This window comes from Macaca thibetana, chromosome 8 (assembly GCF_024542745.1).
Source record: "Macaca thibetana thibetana isolate TM-01 chromosome 8, ASM2454274v1, whole genome shotgun sequence".
NCBI lineage: Eukaryota > Metazoa > Chordata > Mammalia > Primates > Cercopithecidae > Macaca > Macaca thibetana.
In genome coordinates, this window is record NC_065585.1 from 89,165,678 (window position 1) to 89,184,843 (window position 19,166).

General features: G+C 38.4%; 3 protein-coding genes across 7 annotated transcripts in view; all 3 read right to left on the reverse strand.

Annotated features, from left to right (window-relative positions):
* The window catches only part of CHCHD7 (coiled-coil-helix-coiled-coil-helix domain containing 7), a 1,019,570-nt gene that overhangs the window by 688,052 nt on the left and 312,352 nt on the right, over window positions 1-19,166 (reverse strand). The window lies entirely within an intron of this gene.
* Window positions 1-19,166, reverse strand: part of TGS1 (trimethylguanosine synthase 1) — a 553,145-nt gene that overhangs the window by 288,105 nt on the left and 245,874 nt on the right. The gene's annotated exons all lie outside the window — the stretch shown is intronic.
* The window catches only part of XKR4 (XK related 4), a 429,208-nt gene continuing 410,659 nt past the window's right edge, over window positions 618-19,166 (reverse strand). The window contains exons 3-4 of one of the 2 annotated variants that reach the window (XR_007728402.1): window positions 15,438-18,909; window positions 618-8,783 (exon numbers count right to left, since the gene is read on the reverse strand). Coding sequence is in view for 1 of the 2 variants with exons in the window: in XM_050802345.1 (XP_050658302.1) it covers window positions 17,963-18,909 (947 nt within the window). In the remaining variant the exon portion in view is untranslated. Of the gene's footprint in view, window positions 18,910-19,166 lie in introns of both variants that reach the window. The other variant, XM_050802345.1, reaches the window with a different exon arrangement.

A 19,166-nucleotide genomic window follows, 5' to 3' on the forward strand; every position in this document is an offset into this window, starting at 1 on the left:
TACAAAAATAAAAAGTTAGCCAGATGTGGTGGCATGCACCTGTAGTCCCAGCTGCTCAGGAGGCTGAGGTGGGAAGATCACTTGAGCCCAGGAGTTTGTGGCGGTAGCAAGTTATGGTGGTGACTGCATGACAGAGCAAGACCCTGTCTCCAAAAAAAAAAAAAAAAAAAAAGTACTTTTGTCCATTGACACTTTTTCTGTTCATTAATGATTAAGCAATTTATTTGGATTTTTAAGCTTCTTTGTGATCTGAAAATCTCTTTGCTTTTATAGTAGCTCTAGAGGAATACCCTTTAGGACTTCTCAGAAATTAAATAAATGAATAAAACATCTACTAAAAAGAAATATAACTTAATTTTTAATGTATTTTAAATTTGACAGAACTCAGCTTTGCTTTTTAGACTTACATCGTGTTGCCTTGGGAACATGCTTGTGTACATGGCCTCCTCCTTTCCCTCCCCATCCAACACCCATGGTATCCTACCCACTTCCTAGACTTAGACAGAATCAGGAACACAGACTTCTGTTAAAATGACCACAGTGTACTTTATTTAATGATTTTGGTACCTTGTGTTGCAGTAAAATTAAAAAAAAAAAACCTACAAAATCCAAATATATAAAATTTCAAGTTTTCTTTTTTTTCTTTAAGTTTTACAAGAAAAACCATGTAACCAAGGAAATTTGTTCATTATGAAGTACTACTTTCCACTTCATTTCATCACAAATTGCAACTTACTTAACAGACCAAAATAACTATGGTACTGTAGTACATCAAATACTCCACGCACTGTGCTTCGAACTAGGGCACTGGGGGTCACTGCCTGCCGACAATGGCCTCCTGCGAATAAAGACACACTTACAATCTGAACGCTAAAGGGATGTTTGGATACGTGGAATTTGAATATATATATTTACAGGAAGGAAACAAATTGAATAACTAGTTTAAGTCTCCATTTCAAATAAAATTCCAAATACATTTGTACAATGTTTACAAAGTAATAGCACAAGAACTGCCAAGATGATCATTCAGGTCCAGGCACTGTGCTCATACTGGGGGAAATGTCTACACCGTTCCCTATGCACACTCATGGGGTCTCTTGGACCTTATTTCTGTAATGGAGAGGGAAGCACAGGAATGGCATTTTTGCACAATCAGAATGTCATGCAGATAGTTGACAACAGGGGACTGAGAAATTACTGGTCCATTCTCTTCCATTTGCTGTTCACCTGCCACCTGTTCCATTTTTTTCAGAGATAGATTTAAAACAAAACAAAAAAATCGAACAGGGAAAGGAGCACAAAATGTTTAAGGCAAATTAAGCAAATATAGAGCAGCTTATCTTGATGTTGAGTGGAAATGAGGATTTTACCCAAAACCAACCTTAGAAACATACAAACAAAATTAAGTATAACCTCCTGAGGTTGGGCGGTGTATATCATGTACAAATTTTTGAAAATTGCTTTGCACCAAGTATCCTTTTGAAATTTTAAATGAAAGACTTATTGATTACAAAGTGCATGGTTTCATGTTTCTAAATAAAACAACGGTAGCTGAGGTAGTTAGATGTGAAACTTATTTACTTAAAATAACCGGAGAATGAAGAACAAATATTGGTAGCAAAAATCCTTGCCATTTGGGAGCAGGTTTATATTGTGCAATGGTTTCATGCTAAGCAAGATGCTTCTTTTTTTCTACTAGATGTTATTAATTAAATCAGAATATTAGTGGTAGTAGTATTTGTTTCCAGTCTGCTCGGTAGGATGTCAGTACAGACGAACTTTGTATCCCTAGTCATCTCATTTGTAACTCATGCTCACACCATTTCTGCATTGCAGCTATCACGTAAAATGGCATTAATTATCATTACTAGAAACTCCAATCCAAACTGCAAAAAGAATTAAGTAAATACTGAGAAAAGAATCCACAAGAAGGATGATTTTGCTCTTGCTTTAACAACATTTTTGTCATAGCCCTAAATTCAGTGTACTGTTTGGTTTCAAAGAGGGAAGAAACCTCTGGCTCAGCGGTTGCTGTCTTCGTTGTGAGACTGGGAAAAATGTAATTTGCATATCCTTCATCGACTCTCTCCCTAGGCTATTGAGCTGTCTGGCTACAGAGAGGAAAAGCAGAAACTATTTAGTAGAGGCAAGGTTCTCATCCAAGAATAGCTATGGTCTCTTTCTGCCCTCTTTACCAAAGAAAGGTTTCAGATGGGAATCTTCAATAAGCAATTGACCAAATGATTCATTCTTTTCTTATCTGATACCATCTAGATATAAAAGGAATTTTGTGATGATAGTAAGAGGTCAGCAATACCAACAGACATAAATTAATTGGGAGACACTCCTTTTGATCAAAAGAGAATTGCCATATGTTTTCTATCACTTGTTCATGGAATACAATGTTAATGGGAAATAGCCATGAAAGTTGACCACAATTAATACATTTACAAAGCATCACATATGTGATGTTTACAGAATGACTGGTCCTCAGCAGCATAATCACATGAATCTTTGCTGAAAATTTTAGTTTTTCTAAAAGAGTTTCTTACTTTCAAGGAGGGCTCTGGAGAGTTCCATGTGGTCTGGAAAGCCTTGAAAAGAGGCTGAAGTCTCCTTTCTTCCAGTGCTGAGATGTATAGCTTATATCTCAAGTACATGTTGTCTCTACTTGTCTTTTCATCTGTTCAGTGAAGGATCTAGACTCTGTCATTTCAAAGGGTTATCCAGCTCTAACACACTTCAATTCTGGTTTGTATCTTTGTGGTAAAATCTCCCCATGACATACTTGCCCCACTATCTTCCTCCCATCCCGGTCACCCCACCTGCAAAGCTGCCAGGCCCCTACATCTAGTCCAAATAGGCAACACCAGTTTTCTTGTGCAAAAACAAATAAAGACACGGTATATCTCTTTATAGCAAAAAGGATATTCTGCTGCATTTCTGGTTGGGAGCGTATTGATACTAGGAACTGGGCGGGGGAAAAAGGATAGTCCGAATTATTTTTTAACTCACTTTTCTCATAGTATTAGTCTACGAAAACAATACTTCAGTCTGGTATGGCAGCATAAACTTAAAAAAGAAAAATGAATCAGATAATTGCCTAGGTTAAATTCATGCTTCAGAAAGTTTAATACCATGCATTAGATACGTTTAATTAACCATCTTGAAATGTTAAGGCTTTGAAATATCACTGCCAATTAGATTTTAGAATCCAGAAGAGATTATATTGAGTGTGTATCTTATGTCAGCTCCAAGCACAAGATGATTTCAAACTCACTTCTCAAGTAAACTTTCTGAGACCCATTTTATATTTCTAAGAGTGTGCAAATTTTTTTCACAATGGAATATAATCGTTAAATAAGGGCACAATGATAATATTGATGTACAACAACTTTGCCTCATGAAGCCATATCATGAAAACATTATCTGCTTTGCTAGTCTAGTTTCGTGGATGTATTCCTATATCACAATATTGCCTCTATGTCTCAAAAATTACAAATATTTATAAACCAAAATCATGTTATTGCACATTAGTTCTTAACAGGATTAAATTTGTAAGTACAAGAAAACGTGTCACTTTGGGGTAAGTTGTACAGGATGTTCTCTGATGTTGTTTTCTCACTGTCTCCTTTTTCCTTCTGTAGAATTACCACCTAAGCACATGTAAGCATATGTATATCAATATATAGCTGAAGCCCTGTGTAAAAACTTCCAAAATATTTGAAATATAGTTATAATATGAAAATGAATCAGTGCAGGAATTCCAGGCAGAAATAAGGCTTTACGTTCTTTTATTGTGTTGTAAAGATGTGTCATCTTGGGGGTGAAGAGGATACTCAATGGAAATGACACCAACCCTAATCTCACTAATATCTGTTAAAAATCTTTCCCTGCTAGTGGATTTCAGAACGCCACCTGGTGATCATGAGTAGGGAACTGGGGCATCATGCACGCATTCTGAAAAAATGCAGCTTAGGATCAGGCATGCAAACCCCTCAGGCATCAGGAGGAGACAATTTTTCTGGGTGCATTTTAATAAACATTTAGTAAAATTCAGTTTGGTTAACAGGAAAATTGCCAACTTATATAAAGCGTCTCAATGTCTGGACGAAAGGAGTTGTCTCATTAAAAAGCTAATCATTGAAGAAAATTATACATAGACCTTTGAAGGAAAAGCGTTAGTTTTATATAATGGTGAAGAACCATTGTATTCTCTGCTTGGTGAGTTATTGCTGTTGTGTTCCTCAGACTCCACTTCCTCCATGCTGTGCACAGCTCTCCTCTGTTAATGCCAGTTCTCAGGAATGACAGCACTTTCTAACCTATAAGCACTTTAACAAATCTAGCTAATCTCCACAACACCCCTATGAGGTAGGTAAATAAATATCTCTCTTTTGCATATGGGAAAAATGAGGCTGAGGGTGAGTTTCCGAGGCTGGAGAGATGGACCAGGGATTAGGGCTCAGTTGTGCAGAGATTCCCAGTTCCTGTTTCCCAGTCACTGACCCATAGCCCCTCCCATCCCTGCATCCAGAAAGGAATCCATCCCATAGTGTAAAAGGGTATTGTTTTGTAGAATGACGTATGTAAGTATATTTAAGACAGTCACTATATTCAACACAGGGATTTTTGGTTTTCTACGACACCATAAATTCCATTGATTTTCATACTACCAAAGATCACTGAATAAAATGACTCAAGCTTTTGTGGAGGACAATAGATTGTCACCTCTTTGTTGCTGATTCAGCTAAACATCCTGTTGGTAACCTGAAGGTAAAAAGATTTGAAATGGGATTTGGTGATGTAAAAATCTCAGGGAAAAAGAAAAGCGAAACTGAATTGGGCTGGTACACACATCTGCGATGGGACTCACAGTGATGACGTTGTGGAGCGTTAGGGGGTCTTTGCTACACAAAGTGGAGGATCCATTTGATTTCCTAAAAACATTCTGCATGTAAGGGAAGGAAGGACCCAACAAGGAACTTTATTGCCTTCCCCATAAAGTCATTCCAACTTGGAACTGAGTATGGAATGTGACACAATCAAAACCCTGCCTACAAATCTTCAAAAACTTTTTCTCTGGAAATCCCCTCAATATCTTTGCATAGCTGAATACCTTTCGGTCCTCTGTGTGCCTGCTCACAGTCAATCATTTGTATCATGTTCTGCAACCTAAGAGCTCTTAAAGAAAACTGGTCTGAATAGCTTGTCTGCTTTTCTGCTAAGATTCAGAACCATAAATGAGGCAAGCACAAAATTTGAGACAATGCTCACCAACCCAGTGTCAAATCAGGAGAAACAAGATCAGCTTCCTACTGTTACAATGAAGAAATATCCACAAATAATCAGGAATGCAAGTGTCAGGATGAACATCTCAAACTTTCCTTCTGGGAGGTGAATTTTCCTTTTTCTTTTTTCCCAGGAATTTTAACGATGAGTACAAAAAAACCACTAAATATTCCCATATTTGTGGTAACCAGTTGGTACTTGGAAATTGGCATGACATCAACAAACCAAACCCAAAAAACTACGTATGGTATTTTGTTTGTTTGGTTTGGGAAAAATAGCTTTTACTTCTATCAACACCATAAAATTAACCATGAAATGATTTTGTCAAGCAGTTTGAACTGTTTTTAGGCTTAAAAAATATCATAAGGAATGCTTAAAATTAAAACTTCTATTTGAAGAATAAAAACTTAACAAACTTGTATTTCCCTTGAGCCATTTTGTCAAGTAGATTTTGTGAATAACTAAGGTGATATGAACAGCAGAAGAGCAATGATATAATTTATAAAAGATGGCAAAGACTGAATAGAAAGTTTCTTGCCTGGCAGGGGCCGAGTGAAGGAGGGTGTGCTGCAGCCAGGCCCAGAATGCCCAGGACAGCCTACCTGACCTCTTTCATTCATGTGTTTGCCGAAAGTAAATAAAAATTATAAACATTTGCTCTGCATTATTTCTCTTTGCACAACAAAGAGACTTTTAGCAGCAAAATATGACCAGCAATTGCTTACGGCGCAAGAAAGTTCAATTCCATTACTTATAACACCTGAGCAGTCTGTCTATCCAGACAACACCAGACACCCAGACAGAAAACTGTATGATTCAAACATCTCGACTTTTCCAAATATCCATATGTTTGATATCATGAAGACCAAATTTACCACTTGAGTGACCTATTTTGCCACTTTTCCTCAGGATATTTGCAGTCATGTGGACAGTCTCTATTTTTTAATAACTCTTTGTCTACTTTGGTTTAGTGACGATGGTTCAGCAATCATCTGGAAAATTCGGATGTTGAAAGCCCCCAAAAGAAAAGAAACTTAGTCAGGAGGAAAAATCAGAGCTTGAGGGCTATCAATGGTCCAGTGGTTTTGTCTATGTTGAAAAATCGCTTAACTGTCCGTTTCTTTCCACTTCCATTATTCTGAAAATTATTCTCACAAGAATTATTTTTTCCAGTTTGGGAATAGATACACAGACTAGGTGACTGGCAGAATTGAGATTCACAATATGAGTGAAAGATTCTAATGCTTGTAAACTCAGTTTAGTGTGTGTAGACACAGAGGCTCTTGTGACATCGTGATATATTTACAATGGGAAGATGAGTAAGGCCATGGTAACCCTGAATCTCATTGCTGTTGAAAGGAGGAATGGTTAAATCATTCATGTTCTACACGCAAGGGTGACTTACAATACCTTGGAATACCTTATCTTAGAACCCATCAGAAGCTCTCCTGCAGAGCCCACAGGGGCCAGTGGTCAAGGAGAACAATCACAGGGGGTGGGCTCCCCTAATGACAGAGTCAGTCTTAGTCATGACACCACTGAAATCTCTGTTTTCCCACTGTTGTCAGGCCCTGGCCTTTCTAAAGGGGACATGTCTATTGTTATAGTTACGGACTGGCAGTGACTATTTTGAACTCCTCTGCTCTGTGAAAAGGCAAATACTATGGATGAGCCACTGACAGGTTTTCTCTTCATCACCATACTTGGGCCTCTACATTAATAGATAACCTCTGGCCCAACACCCAATCCTGCTAGAGTAACTCTTACCCATGAACCTTGCTCAAGAGGACTGTTTATTGCTCCTATATCCCCATGATTGGCTACCTCATTGTACATTACAGAGCATCTTTGTACCTATGTGGGCTCTGGGGTTCAGAAAATGAACATTTTCTTTAACTTGTTAGTTTTCATTGCCTGGCAATTGAAAATAAGTCACATGGTGGTAGACCACTTTTTGTCCCCATTTTAATTCAGTTCTTGTGCCAAGAGCTAGTTCTGAAAACTGACTCGCGGTGATACTGGTGCTGATAACTGGGAAGATCATTCAGTAGTGCTTGCTATTACACATCTTGGTGATAACCACCAAGGTGATAGCTTAGGGAGGAGAAACATCTTCGAAACACAAGAAAAAGAATCCCTGCTTCTTCTTCTTCTTCTCATTTTCCCTCTAGACTGCTTATTGACAAATCTGGTGACTTCCACTCTTTCATCTAGAGTGAACTCCTAAAATTGTTATACCAAAAGATTAGATGGAAAACTTTATAAGAAGATATGAAGGCCCGACTCTCTTGCATACTCTGAAACTATGACCTGATAACTTCTGGTAACTTCATTCTTATCTTGTAGCTCAAATCTTTCTTTGAAAAACAAACAAACAAACAAACAAAACAGAAGGGAGAAAGAACCATGTCTTAAATTAAGAGATGGCCTATTTACCTCTATGTGAAAATGTAGTCATTAAGAATATTGGGGCCGGGCGCGGTGGCTCACGCCTGTAATCCCAGCACTTTGGGAGGCCGAGGTGGGCAGATCACGAGGTCAGGAGATCGAGACCATCCTGGCTAACACGGTGAAACCCCATCTCTACTAAAAAATACAAAAAAAAATTAGCCGGGCGTGGTGGCCGACGGCTGTCGTCCCAACTATTTGGGAGGCCGAGACAGGAGAATGGCGTGAACCCGGGAGGCGGAACTTGCAATGAACCGAGATTGCGCCACTGCACTCCAGCCCTGTGACAGAGCCAGACTCTGTCTAAAAAAAAAAAAAAAAAAAAAAAAAAAAAAAGAATCTCGGATTTGTGATCTTTGAGCTCTAACCAAGGTTTTGCAGGGCCTGAGAAGCAACAGGATAGCCAGTTCCACATAGAAATGGATCTCGGTTTGAAACTGCTAATGTCATCACCTAGGAAGGCAGGAATCAAATTATTCAGTAGCTACACCCATGCAGATTTTACCTCTGAAGCTGAATAAAAACTCGATTTTTATAAATTGGTTATTACAATGCTGACAATGGTAGTCTCGAGAAATGAGATAAAAGCAGCAACTGTACTCAGATCAGTTATTCAACAGATGACAGTGAAATTATTTTCATTTCCAATCATGTGGATTTGAATCAATTTAAAGCAAGTCTCCACGACCCAGTACCCCATTCTCCGAGCTATATAAGACCCCGGGAATATTTTTCTTTTTTTAAAAAACAGCGCTTACGGGAAAAAACAAATGAAGCAGATGAATATTCATAGCGTGAGCAATGAGAAGCAGGTAGCAGGAATTCACTAGCGCTCCACTTCACAGAGGTCTTTCTCTTCAGGCCTGGGCACGTCATGGTACTACTGCTGAACGGAAGTGCTCCTTTTTCGCTAACTGATTAATGCTCCCTTGCAGGAGCTTCGTTACAATATTACAAGTCAAGAATTTGCAAGATTAAAGTGTCTGTTGAATTAATTAACTGCAAATCACCTCCAGTAAAGCTTGACAAGCTCCAAGATGTTTCTGTAGAAAAAGAAGGGAATCGATAGCATCAGCAATAGGCAGCTTTGCGACAGTGGAGACCGTATTTGTGAGTGACAGCTCACTGCTGCCTTTCTCCCTCTTACAGCAGGAGGGATTTACATCTTTCCACAGAGCCCCAAGCCTCCGATTCAGACCGTGGAAAATGTTTCACCCCAGGCTTTCAAAATATACTTCAGAAATCCATTTCCTTTTTTATGTACGATGCATTAGAAAGGTTAATAAAGGAAGTTGAATATTTTAATTTTTTGAAAGAATGATATAAAATGACAATTATTCCACTAGCTGACAGGTCTCCTTTGGTTATGTTAAGGTGTGTTATTGCTCCCAATTTGAATAGAATAAAAAACATCACAAGGGGCTCAGCAGAAAACCTCAGGTCAAAGGTTAATTACTAAGTGAATGCAACAGCGCTCAACACACAAAGTGCTCATTTTCCAGACTCACAGTGGCTTGCAATGGGTTCTACTGGTGTGTGATCAAAATAGTAATTTTGATTACGATCATAGAAACCCAAACTATATTTTCAACACATTTAGTAGTGTTTTGGAACTTCTTGATGAATTAATCTGAAATAATTAGAAGTGTTGATTTGATACAGCTCCATACCAGAATGCCACTAGAACAGGTAAATTAAATTAGCTTAACCACATCTCCGTCTGATAACATTTGTAGTACTTAAATGAAGTAATAATTTGATTAAATCCATTTTAATACAAATTAAGCAATGGAGAGGAGGAGAAGGTCAACAATGTGGTAGATGGAAATATAATAAAAACACAAAACTTTATATTTTCTGAAATTCTAATAACAAGGTAGATGACATGCTTCAATTATTAGCACAAGAGAAAATTTTGTGTGAGTACTGTGCTGGTAATATTGGCTTAATATTTTGATTAATTAGTTTTGTTGTTGATTTGTTTTGTTAAACAAGATCTTTGCTTAGCAAATATTATATCTGTAACTACATGCTTCTTTTTGTCTGGTCCAATGACTAAAGTAGCAATAATGGTAGTAAGGAATGTGGTAATGGTGGCATGAACCTAGAGATCACGGTACCTTGTAACATTTATTAGGTCAACTCTTTTATTAATGCATAATGTGACTCGCCAAGGAATTTGAATTATTCTGTACTCATAAAAGTTAATATGCTTTCTTCTCTCTTTTCTTCTACTCTATGGAGGGTCAATGGGTTTATATATTCCCTGAGCAGAATTATTTCACATAAGGAAAATTAGTTATACAAGTTAATAGTGATCTTTAACAATCTGCTCCTTACATATGTGGGAAGCCAGTCACTCAGGGCCACATTGCAGGAGAGAATGCAATCGGGTCCAAAGCCAGTGTGGGTTTCCCCAAGGAGCTGGGGCTGACTATCTTGACTCCTGACTCTTGAAATTGTCATGCAGCACAGTGCTGCTCTTCTGGGCATCGGAGGAAAGGCTTTAGAACAACAGCTGATGTTTATGTCTGGAAATTTGTTATTCCTAAATAACCAGTATGCTGGAGAAACACAGTAAGTGAAGAATGCTTTCTTGAAAAATCAGAGAAGTCACCTATTGGAAAACTCTTCACTTTGGAGACTCCCTAATTTCATGCCTTTTCTTGAAATAAATTCTCAAGAATCGCTCCAAAGTTTATCCAAAAATGATTGTTTTCAATCAAATACTATGCGCCAAGAGAGTATTTCAATGGTTTTTGTTGTGTCGTGATATTAATTTAAAAATATCTAGTGTTGTGGAGAGTCATATATACAAATTATAAAATTACTTTTTATAAGCAGTCATCTAGTGTTGATTTTTTTTGGATTCTTATTGTTACTTTATGTTCGTCATCATTATTTTATATAGTAACTGTTTATTGTGAGGCTTACATGCTACACAATGACATTTTGGTCAACAACAGACTGCACATATGACAGCGATCCCATAAGACAATAATACTACATTTTTTACTGTAACTTTTCTATGTTTAAATACACAAGTACTTACCATGGTGTTACAGATGCCTACAGTATTCCGTATGGTAGCATGCAGTACAGGTTTGTAGCCTGGGGACAATAGGCTCTACCATATAGCCTAGGAGCGTAGTAGGCTCTACTGTCTAAGCTTGTGTAAGCGCACTCCATCACACAATGATGAAATTGCCTGACGATGCATATCTCAGAATGTATCCCCATCCTTAAGTGACACATGACTGTATAGTCTTAGAAAATCTGTGTTTCTTTCTTGCTTCAATATGAAATTAAATATAGATATTGAGAAGAAGTAGTGTGGTAGGGTAGAAAAGAGTAAGAGTTGATGTCAGAAAACTATGATTGTGCTGCTAATAGCTAGACTGTGAGCTATTCTGATACAACTTTCCTTTTGTGCTTGACTATGCATTGCCTAGCCATAAGAGTTGCAGAGGTCATACTTGTTGAATAAATGACTCAGGGAAAAAATAAAAGTGTAATGTGTAATCCTGATGACAAAAATTACCTGTTCTTTTTGGATCTCAGTTGTCTCATCTATAAAATAAAGTGATAAAGCAACACTTAGATTTCTTTTACATGCTATTTCCCTATAAAAATCAGTGACTTCTAATTTTATGTAAATTCATAAAGATCTCTTAAATCAAAGCAGAAAGATAGTTACTTGTATTTTAATATACTACATTCATTCATATTGATCGTTGAAGATTTTTTAAAAATAAACACCAGGGTTGAGAAAATTTTTGGTTTATTATCGGCTACCTTTTTAGTATCAGTTCAAACAGCACACACACAGCTTACTAGGCAACAGTATCATTGAATGGGTTACAACTCTGTCATCTTGCAGACCTTCAGACATGCTACATCTAAAGTGAGAAGGGAAAGAACACATCAATTATTTTATAATTCCATTCAACACATATTTGGTCCACACTTGCAGTATTATTTGCATCTAACACTAAGATAAGGTTCCTAGACTTATACGATTGTTCAAGCTAGTGGTTTAATAATCCTCTTAAATATTAAATTTTGTGACCTGCAAGATATTAAATAAAATTTAGGAAAAATTATGGCAGTGAAACAGAATTACCTTATAATTTAAAAACATCATTTCAAAGACTTGTTAGATCTCCCTTCCTTCCTTCCTTCCTTCCTTCCTTCCTTCCTTCCTTCCTTCCTTCCTTCCTTCCTTCCTTCCTTCCTTCCTTCTTCCTTCCCTCCGTCTCTCCCTCCCTCTTTCTTTTCTTCTCTCTCTATCTTGTTAAAATGCCAAAGTAAGCAATGGGGTTTAGTTTTTTTTCAGTCTGCTTAATTGGATGAAAACAGCATACACATATAAAATACGAGGGACGTGGCATCACGTTAATTTATGTTTATCACTTAATTGAATACATAGTAGAGCCATAGGAGGAGGACAGTTGCCTGGAATGGGAGAATAGCATTTATCTGCCTACTATGAGTTAGAGAGTTAAGGTAAAATTTAGTTACAGGTGATAGAGACTTCCATTTCACATCATTGACTGTTACATTTTTAACTGTTCATTTTGAAGGACATCTTTGATTTTTAAATAAAATTTTCTTGGGAAATTTTGATCATCAGACCATGATTCTCCTTCTTCTGAAGACTTGCCAAATCAGGACTAGATTTTGTGGGAAGAGTCACTGGGCTCCCAGAAGTCGCAGTTGTTGAAAGCTGTGCTCAACCCTCAGCCCCACTGTTTCCTAGCTTAGAGATGCTTGACATCTCTAAGCCAAAGTTTTGTCATCTGTAAATGGTGCTTAACTCACAGATGACAGTGAAGACTAAATGAAACCACATAGATACAGTTCTTAGTCCAGCACTACATGCCCAATAAACCATCCATCGTGATGAGCTACTCTCAATATGGGAGATAGAACCGTAAGAAAGTCTATGGGGAAATGAAATAACCAAAAGCAAGACTTGATTTAGGCAGCTTGTTTCTGACTTAGGCCGTCAGTATATTATGAAAATATTTCAAGGACATTGTCATCTCTTGTTTTGCAGAATATAGGCCTCAAGTTTGACTAAAGCTTTACATTTGGGGGCTAGGTCACTGCCTGCTATAAATGTGTATATATATATATATATATGTGTGTGTGTGTGTGTGTGTGCGCGCGTGTGTGTGTGTGTGTGTGTGTGTATATATATATATAAAAATAAATGCAAATGGCTGTTTGGCACTTCTTCCATGTGGCTTTCTGCCGTGAAAGCCGGCTGCTTGTGTGCTAGCCTAATTGCTTCAATTAGCAAAATTAAATGGCTCATTATGTTTTTATACAATTCCACCCACATTCTGCAGTTTTACTTTAGAATGAGTAATGATACTGTCGAGGCTGTTGATTGATAGTCTTGCCAGGTGCCCATTTTTAGGACAGCAACTAGACAAGACATATGTCAACACAGAGAACTCTGGAGTGGCCTGATGCTGCCACCCAGGTGCCTATGTGAAGAGGAGAGATGCCACTCGAATGCTCAGGGCATTTCATGGCCTGATACAGGTCCAGACAAGAGTCTCAGAAATGGGGGATAGAGTGGAATCACCCATCCTTGGCCATTTTGAAACACTGGAGCATCAGGTGGGAGAAGGAATGTTACGAGTCAGAAGCTGACACAAGCGATCATTTTGATTGTTTTCAAAAATGACATTGGATTGCCAAGACAAAGGAACGTTGATCTGCCTCTGTCACTGAAATTATAGGAATGACCACCCCAGTCCTGCTGTGTTTTCACCATGCGCTTCAACCATCTTCTGAGCTATAATCTGAGTGACAGTATGAGCTATTTTTAAAAAGGCTTTAAGGAATTCTCCTTAGCACATAAAAATGCAGGCATCTCATCCAAGCTTTATATAGAAACTGCAATAGCTAATGGCAAAGATATGTGGAAAATGCAAGGGAGCATATATTTAGTCTAGAAAATGGTTCATTAGAAAAAATCTCTGGATTCTTGTCTAAACATTGTGTCAGAACTTGTTTCCATTCAATGGCATTTGGTATATTTAAAAGCAAATGTGTAACCTTACACAATCCTGGTAAGGACAGAAGAGGTTTTCTTTGCTCAATTCAATCTGTTCAGAGAAAGAAACTTTGAAGTCACACAGAACTATTTTATTCAGCTGTTTAAAAGATGAGATCCTTAAGAAGTGATAAAACTCATTCGAGCTAAGAAGTGCTGAATTATATCTAGGTATTTCCAACTGAAGTTCATAAGTGTGTTGGTCTTATAGATGGACTGTAAGCTTGGGTTGGTTTTGAAAAAGCAGTAGGAAAATGCTTCTTTTCTAAAAAGCTTATGTACACTTTATATGCATAACATACCACTTTATATGCATTCAAAAGCAGTATATACTTTATCCTTTTCATCTCTGTTACTTTAGTTGGAAAGTGTGTGTGTACATACATATACGTGTACATATATACACGTATATGTATGTACACACACACACTTAAAAAGAGCATATCATTTTTAAAAAACAGCCATTGAGTTTTCAATTACTCTCATTCACTTTTAATTGGTCTGTGCAATCACTTCCTTTACTCATAGAGCAAAATAAATTGGGCATTTTGAAATTAACCATAAATACTTCATTTTACTTTTATCTTCAGATTATCTTTTGCTAATACTTGAATTATATATTCTTGCCATGTCAGTAAGAGAATTTATTATATTTGTTGGGTTAACAGCGTTTATCATAAATGAGTAGTAACTAAGTGTCTGCAAAGAATGTTACTGAACCAGACAGTACATAGTTAAGTAAATAAGCAAAGAGGATTTAAAGGACATAGTCATTTTGCGAGATTTTGACTTACATGGAAAAATTATTTCCTTTTCTTTCACACAAACAAAGTGTCACTATGGTTAAGATACACACAAACACATTATATATATTCATTAAACATGGTTTCATATTTAGAAATGCAAGTTTAAAAGTAAAACAAATTACAATGTTGTTCCTTTCGAAAATTTCCTGATCCTATGCAAAAAGTGAGTAAGAGCAGATCTCCCTCTTAAATGGAATCAAAGTGGACTCAGACATGGAAAGGAGCCTGCACATAAGGAATGCACCATTTCCAATTTTTTTCCTTTGGGATTCTCCGGTTACTGTCTGTGGAGGGTTTAATGGCAGACTGAAAAGGAAATGTTAGAATTAAAATATAAATACAAAAATTAAACTTTGTTTCTTTGTACATTGACGATGTCTCTTTAAATCTGAATACTTTAAACTCTCTGTTATCTGTGCCTCTACAAAACGAGTAAAAGTTGTTATCACCACAACAGTCTGGTGGCAGTGTATTGCTTCCTGAATCATGGAAGCAAGGCTAAATCATGATTTACCTCTAGAGTAAGTTGTTTTGCTCTCGTAATCTTTTGAAAGGTTGTAATTCATCACATCGTTGATATGTTCTTTCCTTAACAAGAATTCATGCCGAATTAAAATATCATAATCTCCAAGTATGTTGGATAACAGAGTATTTACAGTATTTGGGAAATCACTGAAAAATTCAACCTTCTTACATTCTCCTGACTGCCAATCTCACCTCCAAGTCAAAGCACAGTACATCATTTTTAATTGACATAGTATTCATTCTGACTCTTAACATGTTGAATGAGAGATCAAGTTGAGAAATAACTTAGAACTTACATGATTGAAGCATGATGGGGCCTGTTGGGTTTGTGTTGATCGATTGACTCTATTAGATTGTAATCTGTGATTTACTCATAGAATCAAAGGTATAGTTCAACTGAGAAACTCAATTTCCAAAGATCATCAGTTAAAAGTTGTCTTGGAAACAACGAAGCTAATAACTCAAGGTTCTGCACAAAAGTGAAGAATTTGCCAAAATCATCATTTTTTTCCTTCTACAATGGGGGGTGGAATGTTTTCACCATGTGCTGACAACAAGAGCCTTTTCCTGGGCCTTTACTGGTGACTAGGTAATCTTCCCACATCCCAACAAAAGATTAGTATTTTTTAGTGGAAATCTTGCTTGGAGGATCAAATCATGGAGTACTAGGAAGTATGTCTACTTATAAAAATTGTCTATTTTTTTAAAAAAATTGATTTGGGGCTTTGTACCAAAAGAAGTCCTAGGTTGAGCCCTCTGTTACTTCCTGTGATGTCATTGTGGGGACACAGTCTCTGGATGACACACCCATTACAGGTGGTGGCTAGAGAACTGGACTACCTTATGTGAATTAGTCCAAATAACCAAATAATTAAGTTAAACTTTTTTTCTTTTTCTTTTTTGGTGGTTTGACTAATACTTAATCTATCAGTTGGGTTAATATAAAACCAGGGAAGGAAGTTTAAGACATCTTCCACTGTGGTCAGGTTTGTTATAATGGATGGATGAAAGTAATCATTTACATCTTTGATTTCCTGGGAAACATTGGCCAGTCTTGACAAGCCCTTTCTATTTAAGCTGATTCTCTCTTCACCTGATATTCTGATAGCACCCCTGGCCAGGTTCCTGGGGGCACCAACTTGCAAAGTAGGGTGATCTTGCAAGAGACAAATGTTTTCAATCTGCTGAGGCAGGCTGATGGAATTTGTGGACCAGTTTCTGACATCCCAAGTAATTATGACGCTTAAAGTGTTTTAAACGATTCCAGGTCTATAAAAAAAGTGATGATGCCTATGTGTATACCCTATATTTTTTATTACAAAAATATTGAAATAATCCATGAGTTATTCCACTCTGCACCAACTATAAAAAAATACTATCAAAGTTTGACCGGCACTTTTAATGCAACGAAAAGCACCATGACCAAGGACACTGAGAACAGAAAGCGGGGAACGTTTACTTGCTGTACGGAGGTATTTAAAACCCAGAAGCTTGTTGTAAGAGTGCGACTTTACAGATGATTCAAATACAAATCTTAGCTGGATATAGTGATAAGCCCTCTATCAGTTCAGAAGGGTTTTTTTCATAGCATATTCATTGCATCTGTCTGCTCATACTTACTAAAAAGTGTCCCAAAGCCTCTAAAAGACATATCACTTTGACCTTGGATTGCGGGGAGCAAAAGTCTGTACACAGTGGAGAACTTGACTGCTCGTTCTCTTGCCTGCTTTTAGGGGGCTCATGCCGATCATTCTCAGTTGTTCGGGGCTTCCACGTCAGTCCTGTGGTTGGATGGTGTTTGGCACTAGAAAGGAGTGGCACGGCCTCTTCCAGAGTCGGCGTCTGCCTATTGTCACACAGAGCCACTCATTCTGCGTCTGGAAACAGATCCGGTTGCAGCCCATTCCTCTGGTTCGTGCAGCACTGCCGTTATGTCCCAATAGGCGCTGCACATGACTGGGAATCAGAATCTCATTTTGCCTTTTTCCCCACTTCCTCTTTGTGTACCTATTACATTTTTGCAATTGAATACTGAATCATGATTACTATTTAATTTACATCATAAAGTTATTGAGCTCCTTGGTCTTGTCGAAAGCCATACATGGGCTGCATAGGATTTCTGTCAAAAAGGATGTTCACAACAGAAAATTTAAAATATAAAACAAATCCTGAAATGTGTAGAAAATGAACCATTCCATCAATGCTAACACATGTGTAAACAACATTTGGGTTTGCTGTCCATTGGATAGGATTTTCACACGTGGTATGGATTTCCAAATGAGAAAATGGTTTATGAATTCTTTTCTAAGCAATACTATTTTTTTTTTTCTCGAGGGATATTTCTCTCTTTCTTTGTTTTTATATTCCTGCGGGAATCAGAGCTTTGCATCAAAAAAAGTCACCTAAGCTTTTTTGACAGAGGACTGGTGTTAGTGTGTGTATGTGTGTATGACTGAATCTATTTTTATGGAAAGATCAGTTAACACCATCAAGACACCCTAATGATTGGAGGCAAAATTTTCCATAATAATAGTACCCTCTGGTGGGTGCACCCAAGACCGTGCAGGAGGAGTTTGGTAGCAATGGAGAGTCCTACTAAGCCAGCGTCATTCTTTCAGGTGGAGTCAGAGACTCTTGGGTGCAGCTGTTTTGGAAGGAGACCAGCTGTCCCCAGCCAACAGGATCAAATGATAATGGTGATGACGGTCACTCTAGGAACTTCACAGCTCACTGCCCTGCCCTAGGATGAAGTGTCATTATGGCCACAGCCCTGCTGTCACCCCTTCATCTGGATGTTGTGGGTCCTGCAACTCCTTTTGCTTTATAAAGTGGTTTCGTACTCCAACCGCTCCTGAATAAGGGCATCATCTTTGTACTGCAGCCTTGGAGGAGATGGGGAACATTCAAAAGCTAAAATAGCCTTTCGGAGGCTTCGGTCCAAAACATGCCTCTCCCATGCTGGGTACCTATTCCTGAACAAGTCAATTTTAATGACCGATTCTTCAATCCGTGGTGGGCGAGATGATGGGGTGGATGGGGCAGTGGGTCTCACCTGAAAGACAGGTACACACCCATCCCGCTCTGCGAATTTCTGATCGCGCTCGCTGACAACACTGCGGTTGTTTGAGATGGACCGTAGGGTGCTTGTGGCCACGTCTGGGGGCAAAGTGAAGGGAGCGGCTGGGTCCTCACAAGCACAACTTGGTGACTGCCCGAATCTGGGTCCATTGGGATGAAAGAAGGCATAATACATCAGCATAAAAACAACGCCAGTTAAAAAGCTGCTGAACACCACACACAGCGCTGGAATGGCAAATGCGTCTGCAATCTGGGGAGCCTTGTAGAGGTACCAGAGGGCACTCAAGGCTGTATTTTCCAAAAGGATCACAAAATAGTAAATGAATAGCCTGCAGCGTGTCCTGCCTTCCTTGACATTGAACCAACTGAAGATGTAGATAATCCCCACCACCATGTCGAACACAATCTCTTCCCATTTGGTGATACAGAATTCTGTCTCACAGTGGACGATCCAGAAGGTCATGATGCACCAGTGAAGGACGATGAAGATCCCAAAGTACAGCTGGAAAACCGAGGCAAAGAGGGCAAACGTGATGACCCTGGCGGCGATGGTGAAGAAGTGCCAGCAGAACTGGATGATGACTGCCATGTAGCTGATGGGCTTCTTGTCATCTCGAGAGTCCCGGAGGGCCTTCTGATAGGAGGCCAAGGCCCAGGCCAGGGACACGAGGGAGGCTGCCGCTGTGAAACCTACAAAGGCAAACAGGAAGACAGTCTGTCAAAAATCAGTTGCAGCAATGCCCCCTGGAAGTCACACAGAGCTGGGGGCTTGGGGAAGGCTGGCTTTGACCTCAGCAAAGGCTCTTAATTTCTTTTTTTTCTTTCTTTTTTTTTTTAGACAGAGTCTAGCTCTGTTGCCCAGAGCGATCTCGGCTCACTGCCAGCTCCACCTCCTGGGTTCAGGCCATTCTCCTGCTTCAGCCTCCGCTGAAGTAGCTGGGGCTACA